General features: G+C 35.6%; 1 protein-coding gene and 1 long non-coding RNA gene across 2 annotated transcripts; both read right to left on the bottom strand.

Moving 5' to 3' along the window:
• Positions 1 to 12413: 12413 nt before the first annotated feature.
• On the bottom strand, positions 12414 to 13500 carry LOC137398979 (uncharacterized). Its single transcript, XR_010979091.1, has 3 exons — positions 13415 to 13500; positions 12979 to 13053; positions 12414 to 12534 (listed from the first exon to the last, which is right to left on the bottom strand). It is a non-coding gene; the product is annotated as an uncharacterized lncRNA (long non-coding RNA).
• A 104-nt stretch (positions 13501 to 13604) lies between these two features.
• Positions 13605 to 23823, bottom strand: LOC137398309 (serine/threonine-protein phosphatase 6 regulatory ankyrin repeat subunit C-like). The gene is made up of 6 exons (XM_068084416.1): positions 23775 to 23823; positions 23532 to 23679; positions 16527 to 16626; positions 15148 to 15835; positions 13813 to 13878; positions 13605 to 13672 (listed from the first exon to the last, which is right to left on the bottom strand). Exons 1-6 carry the CDS (start codon positions 23821 to 23823, stop codon positions 13605 to 13607), a joined length of 1119 nt encoding a protein of 372 aa, XP_067940517.1.
• Positions 23824 to 24350: the final 527 nt, after the last annotated feature.

Raw genomic sequence — 24350 nt, 5'->3', positions numbered from 1 at the left:
CAGTAATAATCTACTATTAATCTACCTGTAGATGGAACTTTCTAGAACAAAATTGAATAGAATTTTGTCTGTCAAAGTTTTATTAGAATAAAAATTAAAACCGTTTTTCAAAATTTAATAAAACCTCGTTTGTTGACTTCTGATATCTGTATTCTCGAATTCAAACTTTATTGCTTTGTCATCTTCTACAGTCGGAGTTAACAACATGTAGAATCAGTGAAACAAGGTCACAAGGTCATCTTTTTAAAGACGTTTAATAGCTAGATAGTTTCCTTTTTCATTGCCCTACATGGTTAATTTACAGTAGATCGCTGTATATCAGTGTTGATGCCACAACATTCCGGTGATTGTCTCAAACACATCCGCGTTTGCATCAGCAAATACTTCGCAGCGTAGTCCTCTCATTTTTTAAAAAGTCTTTTGTGAAGAAATGTCTTCTTTAGCTCGAATCAAATACTAGGCCCACAGCAGCGATCGTAAATGGAAAAAAGTCAATCCCGTATCTGCAAATGTCTAGATGAAATGTTTCACATTTACAAGCAGTCATTAATGTTAGGTAAACTATTGGAAGATTTTTAAACCTAGAAACTTTCTTGCCGTTTTCGAGTGGCTTTATCAATGCCCTCCATTTATGATTCACATAGTCCATGATGAACACCAAAAGGAAGACTTTGAACGCCGAAAGAAATATGCCTACATACGGCAATATATCGGGAACCAGCCTATAGACGCTGCCACTGTTTATTACTAGTATAGCCCTTTGCTTCAACAAAAGGTGTTTTAGTTTATGAAAAAACGTTTCCATGTGAACTGATTGGTAATTTTTTCAGCAAGACCTGTAATACAGAATAACATGAGCTCACAGGTCACAACCTTCTAACCTCAACATGAAACAGCTTTTAAATGACTGAGGTAGCTCATAGACAAAATAAGTGTCAAGTATAAACAGGTGACTAACACTCAATAATATAATTCTACATTGTGTTCTCATGTGGTCTATTGGGGTATTTTAACTGGCATAAATATTACCTGCAACCTAAGAGAAGGTTATCATATTTTACGACTATAAGGTAAAGTCCCAACTTCCTGGTATTTCCTGTGATCCATATGAATAGTCAGTAAACTATTTCAATCTTGGTCCTGACTATTTCGGGAGAAGTTGTGTTCACTTGGACTTAAACCCCACTATTTCTGGACACAATCTGAATAACTTTATTGATACTCATTTTATGTATATCATATTTCTAAAGCTTCATTTCAAAAGATAACAGTCTGGTGTTCATTTTGATGCCAAGATTATGGTTGGATAAAAATATTTTACCCGGCAAATCCCGTGTTAGATTTCAAATTCTTCAATTCTTGAGGTCACCATCTTGAATACTTTTACCGGAAGTCATTGCTAGATTTCTGAGTAAATCTGATGCAGTTAAAAGTTCAGGTGGGTGATTCAGCAGTGAAAACGAATCACAACAACAGAATGATAAATTACTAGCAGTATTAGAAAAGTTCTAAATGTAATACAGCAGATATATTGAATTATTATGTTTTCTATATCGAAAAACATTTTTCGCTGATAAAACTTTTCATAGTTTTAGTAGATACAAATGATATAGTAAATGCATTTACTTCTGGATATTGTTTTGCAAGAAATTTAGAAGCAAAAAATGTATGCTGTTTTTATATAATAATTGTTATTATCGTTACGCTGTTACTTGTAGGTGAGGTTGGAAATGTAAGCTATGATTCTTTTACTAGTGGTAATGATGGTATGTCCAGAGCGTCCACACCTGTCAGGGATTACCAGCAACAGATAGTTATGGTTTATGAACATGTATTTTATATGTTTGTTGAGAAACTTTCTTTTTATACTTATTTTGATACACAATCTTTTTACTCATTTTCGTGCATTTCTACTGTACTGTAGATGAAGCCGGTTTTGTACTCGAGTTGTTTGCATCTTGTGTGTTTTACTATCATACATGTAATTGCAGTAGTAGTTGTTTGCAGTCATTAAAATGTAAATGTTGTCTATATGCCTAGAATGTAATTATAACATATAAACATAATAAACCAATCAATCAAACTATAGATCGGAAGCTCTTTTATGCCATGCTATTGCGTATAAGCTGATAATTTTAGTTCTACTGGTTAGGACTTCAAATTTTCTTTTGCAACCTGCTCTTTACAAATTTTTCTATCATTCTAGTTTGTTAATGAAGTTTTATCACCAAAGAAACTGGCTGGTAGTAGCAACCAAACATAGACTTTTCGATTTCCAAAACATGTTTCTATTTGGATCTCATCAATAACATTTCGTATAAGTTAACTTGATGTGCATATATTAGTATCAGACCGTAGCTAAGAATGTTACCAACAAGTTGCAATAAGACATTTTAAATTATCTTAAACGCAACATTATTTACTGTATGCCCAATCTAATCCAACTCGCTTTATTAAATAACGAGTGTGAAAAATTAATTAGGCTTGGCAGATAAAATAATTAGGAAAATAATTGGAGATAATAACTGAATAATAATTAGCACTGAAAAGGTTAAAAGCAGATAACTCCATAGTAATCCTTAATACGCTGTTCTATAAGTTATCGCTGTTGTTTCACATGTGACAAAAGATGTTTTAATGTATATACATGTAGAACACACATTTAGTTTTAGTATGCAAGGGATTCATAGCATTACATTTGTATTAGTTCCACCTTTTATTGATTACACTTCATGCATTTTATACTTCAAATGACTGAGCTCTAAAACTATCAATAGAAATACTCACACACGCTATGAATTGTCAAATTTATTTTTTATTCCTTTGTCTCTTTTCTTTTTTGTAGCCATTTCGTGATTTTTACAAATTTTCTACAAATCTTTCTAGACCTCTAGATTTATTACTGTCAATTGCTCACTATTCTCAAAAGGTCTCTGTAGATCTCTGTAAACATTTCTAAATATCTAAAAGTAGTTTGTTTATCTAACAGAGTAAACTTTGTAACTACACAGGTGCCTAACCATGTGAGAGTCTGGTAGTTGTCATCTCTCTGATAAAATTAATACCAAACGTTGCCACAGATATTTAATCCCCAACTCAAACAACACACCTCCTGGCATTTAGCTCTAATGTATACAATTCATATCATTAATTAGCTTATCAGAGATCTTCCCAACACGGCGGTTGTTGCCATGAAGCAATGGAAATAGCATATTTTTGTTTCCATCAGTTATGGATATACAATTATATGGTTACAGGTGCATCTTTTCACCTACATAGTAAAGTACTCTATATTTTTTACGATTCATGTTAAGATGAAAATATGATCACTGCTACCATGAAGCAACGGGAAAAATATATTTTAATTAAAGGTTTTTTTTAATACCTCTTTTTGGTCACGTGGTAGCAGGCGCTACTCTAAAAATTTAAAATACATAACTCAATTTTTACGATTTATTTCATGAAGAGAATAATGTTACTATATGAAAACCATTGAAAAATTGAAGCAAGGTCAGGAGTTCTGGTAAGTTGTCATTATAGTAACAAACTTAAACTTCACATACATACCAAAAATCCTAATGACTTACACAATAATATTGACTGGAACGGCTTAGAGAACAACAAGGTATATTAACATGTATCATAACATGTTTATATCAAGTAATATAACCTCTCTCTTTAAGATTTGCCTCCTCTCACTTATTACATCTATTGTTAAAAAGTTAATTTTCTTGGTAAACATAAAAATTTCAATTTAAGACTTACAAATCATCTTCCTATAAAATATATCTTAGCTACCACTCAATACATTTTGTGATATTGGATCTATTTTAGTTTTTGACTAGTCCTGTGATAACTTTGGGGACACCTGCAGGTCTTGTCAAAAAGGAACTATTCATTTGTATTCAAGTTGTAAGCTACCTTTATTAAACAGTGAACCAAAAAGTTCAAAATTAACATAAATTGAAATATGTTTTATTGATATATTCTAAATAAATACAATAAAAAATGTTGGCACTCATAATTGCACCTTACACTGCAAAGGTATCACAACTCCAGCAGTAGGTACACTCTAACTCAGCATCACAAGTCAGCCATTGATATGGAGCTATTAAATTGAACTCTCTAGTTGACAGAGTAAACTTTGTAACTAAACAGGCGCCTAGTCATGTGAGAGTCTGGCTGGCATCACATCTGTGATAAAACAGATATAATCAGCCTGTAAAACATTTCATTACATCAGACATCACCACCCCCTGACCTTTGAACTCCTTATCTAACCAATTAAAAACAAGTTTATCTTATCAGAGTTTCACAACACCCAATATGCTGACTGTTATTACAAAAATCTGGAAACACCACACCTGGCGTCTAAGTTCCTCTTTATGTAAGCCAATTATGTTTGCTTTAGTCATGAGGCAATAGAGTGATATGATTTCATCTTTATCACAAATTGAAATGCGATTGTTAAAGTGAAAAACTCGGTTTTCAACTTAATAAAGCACTACAGCTAACTGGCTTGATATTTCAAGATGTGAAGTTCTGTAAAAACTTGAATTAATAACAGTCATCATAGAAATTCAGCGCTATAGTGTCATATGAAACTATTTTATAAACGCACCGAAAATCTACAAATATATAATATAAATGTAGATCTGATCATCCCCAGAAATGTTTGAAGAATTATCTTCTGTTAACTAAAAATTCATTTTTCAAAGAGTCAATATCCACAGAGTATGTGGGTAAACTTGTTGTGTTTAGCAGATTCAGATTGCCTGTTGTACATAAGTGCTCACAACTCCATATAGGCTTTCCAGTCATTTAAAGTATATATATTGATGTCAATAACCTTCGCAACAAAATAGCATAAAGGTTGACTTGCAACAAAATTCACATTACAATTATTTGGTATCAGAAAGGTTTACCATGTTGCACTCTGCTGTCTTGTAGGTGCAAATTATGTGGAAATGTGATTACAAGCTCTTAAAAGCTCCAAAACTAACAGTTAATCGCAGCCATCACAAAAATGCCGTAGTTTGGAATCTTTTTATTTCGATGACGTTTTAAAACATTTTGGTTACCGTATTAACACATGATGTTGAAGTGTGAAATTAAAGGCCAATAAAAGGCTCAAAATATGTTGTCTCGTAGCACTAGTTTATGACAAACACTTTGGGTTTTACCAGAAAGCCCGTATCAAATATAGATGCTTGCTACTTTACAGTTTCGTTTCAGCCTGGTCTAATCATCTAATTGCAATCTTCTCATTTGACCCATACATCCTGCCTAATGGCGCAAACAAACGCAACATTTTTCAACTATTGCAGGTGACCAACAGGCTACTCATGTTTATCAAAGAAAGATATTCAGTCATTTAAGCTAAGTTTGAAAAATTAAACAATTTTTTGCTATAGGTTACCGTTATGATGAAATAGATGTATTGGAACAATAGACATGTGAAATTGAATGCATGAAGTATAATTGAGAAAATATTTCAACAAACGACATTGCATGAATGTGTAAACAGAAGCCATCGTGTTCAGCTGTGTCCCATTAGAGCTGTTCCGGAAAGGGCTTCCAATTTACGGCATTTCCATGATAGCACCGATTAACTGTTCGCCTTTGAGCTTTCTAGATCTGGTAATCACATTTCCACATAATTTTCTTCTACAACGCAGGAAAGTAAGACATGGTGAATCTTTTGATACCAAATAACCAAATAAATGTAGTGAGGATTTTGTTGCAAGTCAAATTTCAACTGTATAAGTACGGATATACATGTACATGTCTTATTTCCTTTTATTAGGTTGATTTTTGTGGGGTGTTGGATCGGTTCGCTCATCTCGTCATTAGCTAGATATAAAAAATATTTAGTCTGCAGCCAGATCTGTTTCATTATTGTGTCAATTTTTTTTTCTAAAATTGCTTCTTCAACGTTTTTCCAACTTTGGTTCAAACAATGACGGTGGTGGCATGCTAACATCAGGTTGGACTGTCATTTGAGTGTGTTGTTTGGGTGACGGTGCATCTTAGGTCAGTAAAAAGCATATACAACACGCATACAACGCTTGAACCACGCACGTACAAGCCACTACAAAACACACATTCAAAGCACTAGCATTGCACAAACATTGCGAATACCACGCCCATACACTAGCATCACATCGGAAAAAAATGTGCTAAAGATTTAAGGGTTGCCATAAAAAAGGATTTGTAGTGTTTTAGGCCTGTTTTATTAAAAGACTATAAATAGAATATTGAATAATAATGTAATATTATTACTAAATTTTGAATAGGTCTCCCATTGTTTCTTTTGTATTGACACTGCTAGCATAGAATAGACTGTGTTGTGGCCTGCAGATCTGTCTATTATAATACCATGAACAAAGGCATCTAAAATATCGCTAGTTCACTTGCTTTTCAATCACAGTCTAGTAGGTACCACTATTTGGACGGTTGATGCATCTATGATGCCTTATGATGATCCTTGTAATTAAAGATTAATTATGTTGATGGTTATGATGAAAGTATGCTCTGAGTGGAAAGCAAGTTGAAGTTTACCGTTTGAGTTACATTTTTCTATAACATGATATCCAATAACTCTGCCAACTCTGGTGATCAAGCCCAACCCTCACATTAACGTCACCTGCAATGAGCCACTTATCTTTGCTGGTTTGATTTTTTCCTATACATTTCAACTGATTGCAAAAATTTGTCTTGTTTTTGTCCATTTATTTCATAGTAGAAACACAGGTGCTTATGATAGACAAGTACACATTTTTCTGTCATGGCAAGTGCAGAGTCATTATTTTGTCAATCATTACGATTGGGCCTTGTTCTATTTTCTAGGCTATGTCTTTTCTAGTAGCAAAGCCACAACCAGCCTTTCTTTGTTTATGCACTTCTCTGCCACTCTAATAAAATGTGTTGCTGTTGCTCACCAAACTCCTTGACGGCGCTAGAAGGGTCTCACAGAGTGCTGCAATATTAATCTGGCATATCTAAAGTTCTGTTGCTGACAGCCTGAGACAAGTCTCACAGACTGTTGCAAAATTAGTTTGGTATATCTGAAGTTCTGTTCTTGACATTGTTAGACAGGTCTCGCAAAGTGCTACAATATTAATCTGGTAGATCTGAAGTTTTTTGTTAAAGCGTTAGACAGGTCTCGCAGAGTGCTGCGATAATAATCTGGTATATCTGAAGTTCTTTTGTTGACAGCGTTAGACGGGTTTCACAGAATGCTGCAATATTAATCAAGTAAATCTGAAGTTGTGTTGTGACCAGTAAAATTTTTAACTATGATTGATTGGAGCTATCACCACCGAGAACTTTTCCGCAATTTTCAGGATTGACTTACCACTCTGTTGTTTTCATCTTAACTGCTCCACAGCGTGAACCCTGTTTTAGCCGAGCAATGGTCAAGCTGGTATGATTAGTATTGATTTGAGTCATTTATATAAAACTGCATGTAAAAGGTTTAAGGAAACACCAGTTATGCTTTACTACAGTCTCTTTTTTGGCAATACAGAGATGTAATCTAGCGAGCAAGAACCGGTCTACACATACTGTCATTTTTGGTCTGCTACTGTGGGCTGCTTAAAATTAACTTTTTTTCTGTATTTGAGTGTGGCCATAGCTCACCTTCTGGGAAGGATAGTCAGCCTTCTTGTCGAGTATTTTACTTCATTCTAACAAAAGGCCCAAATACAACCCAGTTTGGAGCTGGTAGTGCCAGTTTAGTTTCTTGCAGTATGACCCTCAAAGCAGGTTGTGTCAGTCTTCAAGGTTATCTGATAGCAAGTGCAAGTATCAAGTGCAATGGGTAAAATTGATATACCGTAGACCTACAATTTAAACGATCTATTCCAGGAACGTCTACCCCATAGTATTATCTGTTGTGGTAATAAATGGTTAATTGTTATCTGTTAGTTATGTACACCCTGTCAGCAGCTACTACTATCAGCTCATATTCATTTGATAGTTTTTCCCACAGGTTTATGATTTTCTACATTCACTCTATGCAGCTCTTAAACCCTTCAACTTTCCTAAACTCTTCTCTCATGCTCCGAAGCAGAAACAATTGCCACCCATTGTCCAACTGCCAAATTCGGGTACTTGAACAGCTATAGGTTGAGCAGAAATGTCTAAGTGTTATTGACTGTTTATCACATCAGCTATTGTTATTGCCAGTTTTTTCTCTTTTGTTGTCATCAAGAGAAAACTTCGACTGCGCTCCAAAAAGTGTCCAAAGCGAGCTCAGCCTAACCTTGACTATCATAAACCAATTTACTAACCAAATAAAAAGTTATGCCACCAAATCGATTATATTTATTATTTGCAAATTTTGTGCTAGCACACATGCCATCTATTTGTATGTAGAACTGTGTCTACTGGTGCTTCTCTTTTAGCCAATTAATTTTCCGCTGATCTGTTATAAGTTTTTACACTAGCTTTGCCAGGAAACATACCTATATATTCTAAAAATTAGCAATAGATCGTAGTAACTGACTGAGGGGGTAGTACCAGCTGTAGTACTGTGAGTACTTTAGGAGTGGCTGTAGTACTATGGGTAAGGAGTCCATGAATAGGTCATAGTGACTATAGTACTAAGAGTAGTGGTTACTCTAGAGGGAGCTACAGTTCTACTATGAATAGAAAGAATACATTGTAGCATCAGTACTTTGTGCCAAGTATAAATCTATTAGAAAAACTTACAGCGGGCCCGTGCGAGAATCACGCTGCAAGATTCTGCTTGATAAGTCGGCAATATTATGAAACTGGGTGACAATTTATTAAAACTAAAGGGTTCTAAATGACTGCCACCAAAAACAATTCTATCAATTGCAGCAGATGCTCTGACTCACAGGTCACGACCTTTGATCCTCAACATGAAACAGCTTTTATATGACTGAGCTAGCTTCTTAGTGAAGTTATCAAATATAAGGAGCTGACTAACACTCAATAATATACTTCTACATTGCTTATTTGTGTGGTCTATTGGGGTATTTCAATTGGCATAAATATTACCTGCAACCTAAAGCCCGGTTCCATCGATTGCGATACTCTGGCGGTAAATTGCGCAGCAAAACGTTTGCGACGTTAGGCTCGGCGGCATATGTTCACATATAAGCTGCATTGCTAAACATAATTGCGTAATCAAATAAACTGCTCACCAGCCACGCCGTTTCTATAATGGTGACCTTCACTCGTACAGTGCATTTCGGGAAGGTTTGGCCTGCGGTCGTTTGCGAAATTTGAGCAGCGCGAAACTATTGCGATGCTGCCGGCAACTACCGACGGTCCTCGGCGGAACCCGGCATGTAGGTGCCCATTTCACTGCTAATAGCGTGCGGTGCTGTCGCCGGTGCGTTGCAACGTATATGGGAACCAGGCTCGTGAGAAGGTTTTTACTATATTTTACAACTATAGTAAAAAGCCTCAACTTCCTAGTATTTCCTATGATCCAAATGAATAGTCAGTTAAAAGCAGATAACTCCATAGTAATACCTAATACGCTGTTCTATAAGTTATCGCTGTTGTTTCACATGTGACAAAAGATGTTTTAATGTATATACATGTAGAACACACATTTAGTTTTAGTGTGCGAGTGATTCATAGCATTACATTTGTATTAGTTCCACCCTTTATTGGTTACACTTTATACGTTTTATATTTCAACTGACCGTGCAATAAGACTATCAATAGAAATACTCACACACTTCATGAATTGTCCATTCTCTTTATGATTCTTCTGTCTATTCTTTTTTGTGGCTAAATCATGACTTTTACAGATTTTCTACAAATCTTTCAAGACCTCTCGATGTCTTTCTGCCAACTGCCTACTATTCTCAAAAGATCTTTTTAGATTTCTGTGAATATTTCTAGATCTCTACACATAATTTGGTTTTTAAAGTAATTTGGTTATCTAACAGCGTAAACTTTGTAACTACGTGGGTGAATATAGTCATGTGAGACTAGTAGACATCATTTCTCTGATAGAAATAGTAGGCTACCAAGCATTGCCACAGGTATTTAATCCCCAACTCAAACAACACACCTCCTGGCATTTAGCTCTAATGTATACAATTCATATCATTGATTAGCTTATCAGAGATCTGTCCAACTTGCCAGCTGCTGTCATGAGACAATGGGAGAACATATTTTTGTCTCCATCCGTTATGGTTGTACAATTATATGGTGATAGGTGCATCTTTTGACCTACATAGTTGCGCATTCCACACTTTTACTGTTTATTTTACTAATCGTGTTAAGATGAGATGACTGCTGTCATGAAGCAATGGAAAGAATATATTTAGATCACTGGTTTATTTCAATACCTTTTTATTGTCATGTGGTAGCAGGGGCTACTCTTAATCTGTAAAACACATAACTCAATTTTTACGATTTATTTTATGAAAAGAATAATGTAACTATTTGAGAACCATTGAAACATTGAAGTAAGGTAACGAGTTCTGGTAAGTTGCCATTATAGTAAGAAACTTACACTACAAATGCTTACCGAAAATCCTGATGACTTACACCATAATATTGACTAGTAAGACTTTGAAAACAGCAATGAATATTAACATGACCTATATCTTTTATATCGAGTAATAGAATCTCTCTCTCTAGGATTTGTCCCTCCCACTTATTACATCTATTGTCAAAGAGTTAATTTTCTTGGTAAACATAAACATGTCAATCCAACAGTTACAAATCATCTTCCTATACCAGATATCTTAGCTACCATTTAATACATTTTGTGATATTGGATCTCTTTTAGCATTTGACATGTTCTGTGATAACTTTGGAGATACCTGCAGGTCTTGTCAAAAGGGAACTATTTGTTTGAATTCAAGTAGTAAGCTGCCTTTATTAAACAGTGAACCAAAAGTTCGAACTGAACATAAATGGAAATATATTGTATTGATTTTATCTAAATCAATACATTGAAGAATGTTAGCATCCATATTTGCACCTTACACTGCAAAGGTATCACAACTCCAGCAGCATCTACTTTTCAACTCTGCATCACAAATTGGCCATACATATGGAGCTATTAGATTGTAATCTTTGACCGAAAGGGTAAACTTTGTAACTAAACTGGTGCCTACTCATGTAAGAGTCTGGCTGGGGTCAAGTCTACGATAAAACAGATACATGTATAATCAGCATGGCAAACGTTTCATTACATCAGACATCACCACCTCCTGACCTTTGACCTCCTTATCTAACCAAATAAAAAAAAGTTTATCTTATTAGAGTTTCACAACACCCAATATGCTGACTGTTATTACGAAACCCCGGAAACACCACGCCAAGCATTTAAGCTCCTCTATGCAAGCTAATTATGTTTGCTTTTGTCATGAGGCAATAGAGAGGTATGTTTTCATCTCTTTCACCAAATGAAATATGATTATTAAAGTGCCAAACTCGGTTTTCAACTTGCTTAATATAGCACTACAGTTAACTGGCTTGAACTTTCAAGATGTGACGTTCAAAAATATTTGAATTAATATCGGTCATCATGGTAATTCAGTGCTATAGTGTCACAATAACCTTCACAAAAATAGCTTAATAAGTCTTTATATACAAAGTAATAAAGTAAAGATTTTTTTAAATAATTTGCATATTTTATGTTGTATTGTATAACATCACGATTTTCTGCTCTCATGAAAAATCATATATTCATGCCAGACATGAATACTAAGGCTATCCGTCATAAATTAAACATGAATACCAAGGCTATCCGACTAGATTGGACATGATTACTAAGGCTATCTGTCATGAGTCTTAGTATTTGCACTTCCGTATCACATCTCCTGACAGCAGCAAACAATTGTTCTATTTTTTGGTGCATTTTGAACATTTTCTCTTAGTTTTAAAGGAGCACTTTTGCACTGCATGTTTATGTAAGAGCTAAGCGCTTGGCTTAACTACAGATCATTTGGTGCAACTTGTTTCTATAATAATAATAAATAATAAATAATAAATAATAATGCCCCATATTTGGCTATTAGAGATTAATTTAACTGCAATTTAGATGGTCTACCTTATCATTAGATAATTATTGCTGTTCCTGTTAGCCACTTTCTTATCAATGCTAAGGGACTGTTCATATTTAATATCAGAAGAGATGGCCAGCTGCAGCAGTGAGACCAGTTCTAAAGCATTGAAGGGTTCACATTAAGTAGGATTACCATCTGTTAATCTATGCCAGTCTACAAGATTTGCTGGTCTAAAAAAATTGAGACTTTGCCAAGCTATGCAGGTGGAATTATATAGCATGAGTGCAGTTCAATGATGGACATGTGTGTTCATAAGAATCACTGCTAGGTGATTAGAGAGGAAATAATGTATCAAATATAAATATAAAATTGTATTTAATTATAAATATTAAACAAGAACTACAAGTGATTTCAATTAAACAAAGAGGAAGATATCAGCCCTGAGGATCGTGAAGCTGGTCTCCTGTCTCGTCTGTATCAATGGGAGTACATAGTCTGTCAAGTCTCTCCATCATGGCAGCCATATCTAAAGGAACAGATATTCAGTGTTTATCATAAGCAATTATAGAATCCCTCTCTACCAATGAGAATTGAACCACCACACAATCTCCTTGTGTAAACCATCCTTCAGACTAGAGGTAGGTTTACAAGAGATGGTTTGGATTTGTACTAACTGAAGTTTAATCTATTGAGCCAAGCAATAAAATTTAGCCATGGATTCACCTGTTCATAGCAACCAATTTTGAGTGATTTGCTCAATTGAACAATGAGTGATAGTTAACCAATAGCATTAATTGTTGACCAGCCAATAGCAGTGATGAAACAATACTCATCATATCCATTTCTTATAAGTTAATAACTAGCAAGACAAACTACCCATGAAGGTAAATGCAAGTGTTATTACTGATGAACAGTAAATATGTGAAAATTAAAATTCAAACACTAGTTGAGCTGTGAGTAAAAACTTTACCTGCAGTCTTGCGATTATCCGCTTCCTGCAAGGCTACAATCTGCAGCTGAGACTCTTCTCTTTGAGTGGCCAATGCTACAACAACAATAGAATTAGGGCTCGTGTACTGGTACTGTTACGTCTTACAATAAGAAGCACTAAGCAAATGTAACATTACAATTAGACAGCATTATTAGCAACTGAACCAGAGTTAACACTAGCCAACTCAACACTGAACAAGGTCAGCTGACCAGCTGGTAAGTAAGCCAAAAGATAGGGGGATGACTCATCCTAAGCTATTTATAGAGCACTAGCTGCACACGTTTGGGCAGGAACAAAACTGAACTCTAGTGATAGTGCATACATATCAGGAACTACATACGAAGGAAGTGTAAAAATGTCATCCATATGTAATATATGACAAGTAAATCCAGTTTTACTGAAATTAAAAACTCACCTGTTTTCATCTGACTGTTTTCTTCCTGAAGAGCTGCAATCTGTAGCTGAGACTCTACTAACTCTTCCTTCTGATTGGCCAACTCTAAAACGGCAATTTAATCACGGCTCATATACTGCTATTACTGGATTATGGATTGTTTCATCAGCAGCAGCATAAACTATAAAATAAATGTAATCTTATTCTACACTCACCTTCTGTTTTGTCTGTCAGCTTCCTGGAGGGAAGCAATTGTCTTGTCAGTAGCAGCAGCATGTGCTAAAAATTGTAAAAAAAGACTTAATAAATACTATAAAAAAAATTAACAAATTCTTTGATTCAATCCAATTTGTGGGAAAAAGTTTACATTTCAAGATCCGTAGACTTTAGCCTTCAACGTAATCTTATCCTATGCTTACCTTTTGTTTTGTGTATGTCAACTTCATGAAGGGTAGCAAACCTCCAAAAAGTGGGAGCAGCATGGGCTCCAACAGAGTAAAAAAAAATACTTCAATCCAATCAACAGACAGATCATTTCATACAAATGAAGACTATACTCCACTACCCAGTATAGCCTCAGGTACATGTGGAGAAAAAGCTAGTGTCACTGTGACAACCATAGATATATAAACCTAGATTGGCCAATAATAGCTATTCTCATTGGTTGCCTTGTCAGACATAAATAGCATGAAGTTACATCATTGTATTGTACCTAATGCTTGGCTGCACTGTTGTTTACGATGGAGCTAATGAGGAGAAGGTGACAAAATTACATTTATTTTCACCTAAAAACCTTCTTGGATACATAATCCAGTAAGCCAAAGCAATTTTGTGATAATATCTGACAACCACCATAGATTAAAACTATAAAAGTTATGACATGTTGCACACAAATCATGAGCCATCAGGGCTTTATTTGCCACGCCCTCTCCTTTCCCCCTTCTCTCTTTTTGCCTTCCCTCTTCTCCCAAGAAGAAGTGAGAAGAGGAAAAGAAAGAAGAGGAAAAGGAGATGGGGGTACAATGTACCTCCCTCTCCTGTGTGTTCCCCTTCCCCCTTCTTCTTAAGAGAAGGGGAAGGGGAAAAGAGAGAAGGGGGATAGGAGAGGGCGTGGCAAATAAAGCCTTGATGGTTCATGATTTGTGTGCAACATTTCATAACTTTTATAGTTTTAATCTATGGTGGTTATCAGATATTATCACTGAATTGCTTTGGCTTACTGGATTATGTATCCAAGAAGGTTTTTAGGTAAAAATAAATGTAATTTTGTCACCTTCTCCTCATTAGCTTCATCGTAAACGACAGTGCAGCCAAGCATTATGTACAATACAATGACGTAACTTCATGCTATTTAAGCAAGAGCAAGAAATGCTCTATAGGAAAAAATCTTTACTATAATAAAAACTGTGTCTGTCTGTCAGAAGCCGCAGTTAAAGGTTAAATATTGCTTCATACAGGATTCCAACTCTCAATAATAATTATAATAAAATACTAGTTCTGACCAATAGGAGGCCTCCACCTCATCTCACAGTGTTACAGCCAGCAGCTACAAACTCATGCAGTCCGACACAGTCTGCCACATTTGATACAGAGACAGCTGAACTGCTTCTACAGCCCATTGCAGTCTATATGCAAAAAAATGCAGATGGAATTCCCCAGGGTATGTTTACAAAGATACCCTGGGGCCAAGCAGAGAGTTATGCAATAGAGTAGTACAAGTGAGTAGCTGGTATTACACTGTATAATAATCCTACCTGCTAATACTGGCTGCTGCCAGCTCTTAAGGAACTCTACTGTCTCTTTGTTTCCCTCATACTCTGCTTCGTCCAGAGGAGTTCTACTGTTTCTGTCCTTTATACTGAGGAGAGCAGAAACTTTATTAGGAGGGATGGAGGTCAGCATTGACTGTAGGGTTGATGTGTGTCCCATGCAGGCTGCTATGTGCAGTGCTGTGTGTAGGTTGATAGTCTTTACGTTGAGCAGGGAGACTCGTTGCTCTACTGACAGACTGATCAGTAGATTCTCTACTAACTCTGTATATCCACTACATGCAGCCCATGTTAGAGCTGTGAAACCCTTACCATCCTCTTCAGCTATCAGCCTATTCTTTTTACCAGATGATACAGTATGAAGCAACAGCTCTACTAAATATCTATCTCTCTTCAATGCAGCCCAGTACAGAGCTGTACGTCCATCCTCATCCTTCTCAAGCAGCAACTCATCTGCTATTCCTCTCAATGGAGTGAGTAACAGATGAGCTACTTCACGGTGGCCTTGGAAGATAGCCAATAGCAGAGCTGTGTGCGACTTACTTTTTCTGATAGTTAGTATAAGTTGAAGTAGCTGATCAGGAAGGGTGGTTGTTAGAGCAGCCCTAAGAGAGGTAATATCAGGAGCTCCACTAACTTTAATGTACTCCCTAATCCACTGTTCCATTGTCTCCTGTAAAATACTCCACACAGTAAAATATGACAGAGAAGTATGAAGACAAATTGTGACTCAACTGCTGACTCTGGGTGTGATGATGACTTATAAAGCTGCCAACCATAACAGAGGTGCTGCAGGTGAACTTTGGATATTCACAAAGTATAAAAAGGAGACTAGGAATGTGATACTCCGAGCTGGCAAATCAAGCATCAACACTTCTGCTATTTGCTCTTTCATGTGTTCACCTAATGGAAATGAACTCATTCAAATATTAAACATGGAAAAACAGGAGACTGCAATAAAATTTATAGTCTCCTACTTTAAACACTAGTTTCCTATAAAACTGTCAACTAAATACAATCAGTGACCTGCAGCTGATTCTGACCAAAATAAAGGCAAGAGAAGCAGCTAAAAACTCCAGTTTCAGAGCTCCTCATTCTATTCATAAGAGACACATGACATATTTACAGTAGGAAATGTTTGCAGGTACAAAAATGACTGAGGAATGAAACCAAAGCCTCCTGACCTTAACTTAACCTCACTAGAGGATAGAGTCTACGAGTCTTCTCAGAGTGGAGAGTGATAGTCTCAGGAGGTCAGAGTTGTATTATAATCTCACTGACTCCGTGTTTTTCCTCATCTACTGTATTATTCCCAGTAAGTATAATATCAACAGATGGTAATATAACAGAGAAGTTGTACTTACCTGTAGGTGCTCTGTAGGTGATAAGATTGCTGGCTGATCCACGTCTTTTATAGCTTGAAAATGTATCCGCCTCTTATTCAACAATCTGCCTCTTGATTGGCTGAAGCAAATATAACTTATCCAATAACGGAATAGTTTGCCAGCCAGAAATGACAGTGAACAGTTAACTTTATATTATTAGTGAGTAATGTACGCAGGACACAATATTTAGTTTATTAATCACGTGAGTCTATTACACGTCGAGACATTTTAATGAATATTTAAAGTAAATTCAACTTTTACATTATTCTATATTACCACTTTATTGTTAATATAGAGCTTGTTACAAATTAGTCGAAGTAAGGAAGTTCCGTTGCGAATAAAACTGTAAATGTTTTATTATTGAGCCCAAGTTCCTGAGCTTGACACTGCTAAAGAACTAGTACAAAAACGACTGTTGCTGCAGTTTAAAATGTACAGAGGCTTTGGACATCAAAACATAAGCTTAATGAATAAAAGTCATTTTTAAAAGCACTGTAGCAATTCGCATTGAAAATCTACACACACTGCAGACCATCTGATTAAAAATGATTGAAATTCCAGATGACACCAGCCCTAATGCTAGTTATAGATAAGTTGTTATCTCATCAAATTGTTATGTCGGTAATTCCTAACGGTGCAAGTTGAAAATCTCAGTCAATTCTATAAATTTATGAATTGCTCATATGAAAGGTTGTACATAGATTCTCAACATAACAAAAGTAGATATCCAGCTCTCTACATACAACTCTAGCTCTCTCCACTCTCCTCGTGTGATGAATGTAAACTGACAGTTGTAAAGCTATTACCACTCAAGTAGCCTACCCAGGTGTAACAAGCCTTTTCACTTAAAGGCTTTTCACTTAAATTAACAAAGAGTATACAACTCTAATGTGAACCACTGGGAGTAGCTCATTTATCTACAAATATTGAATGGTTTTCACTGCTTGCAGAAAAAAGGTAATACACTGAATGGACATCAGGTTTTCTTTTAGTTTCAGCATAGGCTAGCTAAACCAGACATGTGAAACATGGCCTGTAGGCTGGACCTGGTCTGTTGGATGATTCAATCTAGCCTCGCATAAATTTCTGAGTATGTTAGAAAATAAGTGAGTCTTTTACTGTTGCTAAAGTGCTGCTAATACAACTACATAGATAGTGCATAGATCTAATGCATAGATATCCAAGCAAAACTTACTGCCACTGCAATGCATTTGAAATCTAAGCACCGGTGAGTACTTATCAATGCCCATTTGTAATTTCTATATTTGTCACAATCCTATTTTTAACACAAGTCTAAATATGGAGAAGTTGTTATTGTATAAAGTCTTGAAAAGTTTTTTTATCGCATCTTTTTAAAACAGTATTTGGCAGCTGTGCAGTATATGCGCCTTATAAAAGTCAACAAATGGTTTTAAGCAGAAAACAAACTTTGCGAAAGGGGGAAAGTGTTCAGATCACAAATAAAGATTATTTAACATTATCTTTGAGCAGTAACAAAGGTTAAAAACAGCGGTGAGCAATCGTTACTATGGTTACACAGTGTACTATTTATTAAAAATATGTAAAATATGGATATTTGATATAGTATTTCTTTATTGTGACAACTTCAAAACGTCCAACTCATGCCCTTTCCAATCTCCTCTAGCAATGAATATAAACTGCCAGTTATAAAGCTATTACCACACAGGAAGCCAACCAGGTGTTACAAGTTGCTTTCTTTGAATGGAGTAGGAGCTACCAATGAGTACACAACTCCAATGTGCTCTACATGGATTAGCTCATTCATCTACAAATATTGAATGGTTGTGTTGCTCATGGGACAAAACTGAGTCAATGAATGGATAGCAGTTTCTCTTTCAGTTTTAGCATATGCTAGACCAGGCATGTGAAACATGGCCTGTGATCATGATTCTGAGTATGTCAAAAAGAAGGCAGGCTCCAGTTTGTTTCCAAGAAAATTTGTGATTTTTGAAGACAAATAGAATCCAAATGCTCGCTACAGCTACTTGAAGACATTAAAAGCGCTCATGCCTAGCATGATGCACTGACACAAGTTAGTAACAGGAAAGAAACATTCACAACACAATGACGATTTTGGTGACCCGATGGCAGGGATAATTGGAAAGTGACAGACGAGATGACCATCATTGTAGGTCACGTTTACGAGGTGACGATGATTGTTTAAGTAGAATTACTAAAGGTACTAGACGTAACAAACTTTTCGTTGATTCTGATTTCTGACCGAAATCACGAAATGAATGAAAAACACAGAGTTATTGGCTTGAAATTCCCAGATTTATCTTAGCTGTGCATGCCCACCAAATTCGCCGACGAAACGGTTTTAACTGGCTAAACAAATTATTAGCGAACACGATTTTAGCAGCTTTAGCAATTAGTAAAGTTCAAGAAATGTATTAGGACACACAATAAAAGTACCAATGCAATTCAACGTAGAACACATGATGTAACTACTTACATGTAGGTTGCGTTATTGTTGGTTAGCGGGCGAGATTCTAGCAACTTTTAAACATAACGCATTAACGCCTTAAGCATAACGCGGCACCCAAAAAAAGTATCATGGCGATTCACTATAGTGAATACGATGCAACTGACATGATTACGCTAAAGATGGAAACTCTAACTACATGTACCACAAAACTGTTGCTGATAAAAAGAAAACTGTTAAACTTGCTAACCTAGTAAAAATATCTGCTAAAATTTTGCTTTCTTGTTCAATTAACATGGTATCATGCGTTACCAATCATTTAAAACATTCTTAATTTTACCTGTTTCATTTCACTTAAAAAAAGAAACTATTTTTAGCCATTGTGTTCAAATGTTAAATACACCAACAATAGCGCAATTTAGGCAGTTGCAATTTTTAGCCCTAAAACCTAAGAAACCTGCCACTCTTTGCGGAGTAATCAGTAATGCTTCCAAACATCACTCATAAGTTTGTGAAAGTCGCTGGTTGAACCATGCTTTTGATTAGCAGAAGTTCAAGCTGAACAAGTTTCAGGTTTTTAACGCAACCCAGTGCCACCAGAATGGATATTTGTATTAAAATAACAAATGTGAAGAAATAGGTTATTTTGGTTACCAATTTGAAAAAAGTGACGACAGTGATTTTATAAGTGACGACAGTAATTTTAAAAGTGATGACAGCGATGTTAAAAGTGTTTATTCTGATGACAGCTTTGTGTGATAGGACCCCCCAATGTATCAAAGCAGCGATGAAAGTTTAACAACATTTTTATTTTATGCGTACGGAAAATCAAAGTTTTTATCGGTCACATTTTTACAGGTTCATGGTTTGAAAGAATGATGGGGATACTTGGTAAGTGAGTTAGATGGAGTCTGGACACTTCTGCCATCTTGCATGTTTACAAGTTAGCAAGAAGCTTGTCAGCTTCTACTAGCTAGTAATTACATTTTTTTAAGCTTTGGGCAACACAACAACAGTAATTTTGGTACTTTTGTCTACTAATGGGAAGAATTACAATTATAACTCGTGTGATAAAAACAGAGTTTACACACTGTTTTTCTGACTAAGTGTTGCAGCTACTGAATGTAGAAACGAAATAATGTTACAATCTTATCAGTTTAGATCTTGCTAATTGTAGACAACTTGAAAATATTTTTATCACTTACAATGATAAAAACTTCAGATGTTCTGATCCACTATGAAAGTCGAATACAGAACAGAAAATCATGCAATATTTTAGACCCTCGTTACACTATTCGGTCAGAAGAAAAATATATCACACATTTTTAGAAATTCTGCAAAAGATTTAGGTGTTCGTTCTACAATACCACCAGTAATCACTGTACTAGCTTTGTGACCACACGTCACCTTCCTTAGATGTTTTCTCCAAGTGAGACACAAATTATAGGTGCATGCATTGCTTTTACTAGTTCAGGGAGGCTGCACAAAAAGCTTTATCCCTACTAGCTTGCTGAATCAGTTTGAACTGGATTGAACCGCTCTACTGATCTTACTGAGGCCTACAGCTGATCTTTGTCAACAGGTGGTCTCCATAATGAACAATAATACAACGAAGTAGTGCTCAAGATTAACAAATAAACACATGAATGACATTGAATATCAAACCTGTTATTGATGCACTTGAGAAGATAATAAGATGCCAAGTTCCAGGAGAAGGCTTCAAAAAGTAGATCGCAGAGGTGTAGTGAGGGAGAGAAAAAGGGGTGATGATATGAAATTTGTTTACACTCATGAATAGCGAGCATTAAAAATAAGATTCATGTGGTTTAATATAAAAGGTAAATAATATTGTAGAGTATATTCTTAGCTTCAGGAAATTATTTTATTTTTATATGCATTTCAAAGCAAGATGATAATTAAGACTAAATTATTTTTTCCTAGCTCCTGTCTGTCTTGTCTTCTCCTGTTATATTTTAGTGTTAAACTGGTGGGAGCAACAATGAAGATTTAATTCAGTTATATCCCAGGCGTTCGTTCATTTTCAATTAGACAGCCTGAAGTTCACGAGTAAATTTTAACACAAATTGCTCTGCATATACTACTTGATGCTTGTAATAATGCTAATTTTAAAGGAACAAAGCTATCGTTGAAGGGCTGCAAACAGGGTGCTCCATATGGCAGTAAACTCTAGACCACCCACTGCCACTGAACTGTTTTATTATGTTGTGATCACCACACTGCAGTTGGTGTAAAAACTGATTGAGATTTACATGGGCTAAAAATATAATTGAAAGGTGTTAAAGGAATTGTGATGGTACTTGATAATGATAAACTTCATACTTCACAGACTGCAGCAACAGGCTGACAATACCTTAATCAATTACACTCAAGTATGTAATACCAGAGAAAAATGTTGCCTTATGGAGAAACTGTACCAGCATGAATAACTAAAATTGCTTTAAAGTTGTCTCCTATACAAGAGAATACTAAACAGGAAACTCATGCGTAATATGTAATAACCTATCATCTATCTGCTATTTATGTTACTTATGCAGATAAAACTACAGGAGGTATACTCTTAAAACATGAATAATCTGTTTCAAGAACGCTTGCGTTATAGGAACAGTGAAATACAAGTAAATGGCCCGATCCATTCCAGAATTTTTCCAAACTCACCACTTTGGCTACACAGAAAGGAAAAAACTAGAAGTAACTTTATTAATTTGTGGACTGTATCATAACTGCAGTATCATTATATGATACTGAGAAAAGTTGTTGATACACACAAATTTTGATTGCATCAACAAATTTTCTCTTTTTCTGGTCAAGCTCACTGGTTTTATAGGCCCATTATTGTGAAACCTTTACAATAAGTTGATAGGGAGCAAACATCTTCAACGTTTATTTACCAAAGTTTGCTCATTTTTTCTAAACAGCTAAGTGTATTCTGTAAAATAAAACTAATAACAAATATTTACCAAGTCTACACTAAAGCAAAACAAAATATTTTCACTATAAAAGCACATTATTACCTGTTTGTCGTCTATCTGTATTCAAGGAGCAAAGTTAAAAAAAATGTTGACAAAACTCCAACTCGTAACATTCAGATTGAAGGACCGATGCTGTAACAGCTGTACCAAATGATCGCCGTTGCATTTATTAATAATTGAATGACTATCCTGTTCTCTGTGTTGGCAACACATGTGACGATCTATCATGACAAACTAAAATGTGATGTAAGTTGTATATATAATAGATATAATGCTATAAACTCATCATTATTATTTCACAAGTGCAGTTGGATTGACATACAAATAGAAATTGTGAACCCGCTTGACTTGACGCTTTCAGTTATATGGAATCTTTTTAAGTAGTACAAAGCAAAAACTTTACAGATATTATTTATGTTATCTGGAATTAAGGTTATAGGAGGTATAAGTTATATGAGGTATGAATAAACTAGCTGCGCTTCCGGGTAAAGCCGGGTATTAACAATTAGCTTATAAACAATGGAAAGTAATGAGTGCCACCTGCTACTTGCTATTAACCTCACAAATTGCCAATGAAAAATTTTAGTAAGCTAACTTATGACAATCACTTTCTTACGCAATCACCCTGGGTGGTATGCAAAGTCGTTGGGTGTTTGCTCCTATATAGCGACTTATATCGGCAAGTGAAGAACTTCATCTCTGTGGCCTAATGGGTAGGGTATCAAATTGGGGACCGGTAGGGTCAGAGATCAATTCTTTTTCGGTACAGATTATTTATTCTAAAACTTTAATAGCTATAGCCGGAATGCAGACACACGAGATACTGACACACTTTGAGAAATCTGTATACAGGGGTCCTCGGTTTACGATGGTCTCGACTTACACCGTTTCGCCGTTACGACGTACCAACCCATAAAAGTTGTAAAAAACTAACCCTTTGAACCCTGGCCGTTTTTGTCAATGCGCGTCAGTAACCCTGGGAAATCAGTACAACATTCCGAAATTTTTAAACTTTTGTTAAATATATCTAAACGTGCTCATAATACAATGATACTTGGTAAAACTCTAATAAAAGAAACCCCCAGCAAATGTCATCAAACATATCAAATCCGTACTTAACCATTAATCGTGCTAAAACTATAAAAGTTTGTATGATTTTATAAAACTCGTAAAAACATTTATAGTGGCATAATATCAATCATGCACTTATTTATCATCATTTCATGACTAAACTTATACTAGGAAATTATAATTGATATAATAAAACTCTTTATTTGCATCACAATCATTTATGACCTACCAACAAACGAGTCGTATCCATTTTTCCGCGATATCATTCTAATAAAATTTGTTACGAAAACAAACAAAAACAAAAACAGCAGTTAAAGATATTTGAAAAGTGTTACAAATGGATGTGAAAAATCTGATCCAACATGCTGTAAAAGAATTAATTTGATTGGCTTATGCTCTTACTTAGAAACTGCACTTGTAAATAAAGCCAAGTGAATGATCTTGGATGAGAAGCGAATCATATCTGTCCAGTCTAACCTGGATAGATATTTTAAGAAAGTAGAGAGACCTGCCTTCTTTACTAGAGAGCCTTTGCCATCCACTTCAGCTGCTTCTTTTGAATCTCCCACTTTTCCATCACCTCCTGTAGGTTCTGCTTCTCCTACACTCTCATCTGCCTCAGCTTCTTCGCCACCACCATAGGTTCACCTTCACTTCTAGGCTCGCCTCTCCCAGCTTCACCACCATCATCTGTTTCACTTCCAAAAAATCTTGACTCACCTGCCCCAGTTTCTCCGGTAACTTCTCTACAATAAACCTCTCTCTCCATCCCCAGCAACATCCTTTCTAGTATGCTCATCAAGCTTAAGAATAAGGCGAGAAAGTGTTCTCTCTTTTTTTTAAAATAATATTTACTTCATGTGGTAAGGTTTTTTTTCCTTTAATTAGTGCTTTGTTATGTCATTTGATGCATTTCAAAAAGCAATGTACAATACTTTACAGTACAGGGCGTTTAGAGTTCTTTCTTTATGGTGTTTCGGCTTACACAGAAATTTGACTTACTCGATGGTTTAAGAACGGATCTATGGTGCGAGTCGAGGACAACTTGTATTTTGATTGCACTGCTCTCCTATTCTCTGAGATGTCGACATGTGTGATGATCTAAATTGACCAACGAGAATGTCACGGAAGTTGTATATATAATAAATTTAACGCTGTAAGCTCATCATTCTTTCTTTCGCAAGTGCAGCAATTTAGATTAACATTTAAATTGAATTTGTGAACCCGCTCGATTTGACACTTTACGTTATATAAAGTTTTTTGGTAGTATGAGGCAAAAACTTTACAGAAACTCTT

The sequence above is a fragment of the Watersipora subatra genome, chromosome 6, assembly GCF_963576615.1.
Source record: "Watersipora subatra chromosome 6, tzWatSuba1.1, whole genome shotgun sequence".
Taxonomy (NCBI): Eukaryota; Metazoa; Bryozoa; class Gymnolaemata; order Cheilostomatida; family Watersiporidae; genus Watersipora; species Watersipora subatra.
The sequence above is the reverse complement of the archived record's forward strand: the minus strand, read 5'-3'. Positions and strand labels throughout refer to the sequence as shown.

What these genes read in the sequence shown, in the direction of transcription:
- LOC137398309 (XM_068084416.1), bottom strand. Translation starts at nt 23,823, where the DNA reads ATGGAGAGAGAGGTTTATTGTAGAGAAGTTACCGGAGAAACTGGGGCA. An exon ending in TTCTTAAAATATCTATCCAG is followed by an intron (nt 16,627 to 23,531) that starts GTTAGACTGGAC and finishes TATTTGCTTCAG; the next exon opens with CCAATCAAGAGGCAGATTGT. An exon ending in TGACATACACAAAACAAAAG is followed by an intron (nt 13,673 to 13,812) that starts GTAAGCATAGGA and finishes TACAATTTTTAG; the next exon opens with CACATGCTGCTGCTACTGAC.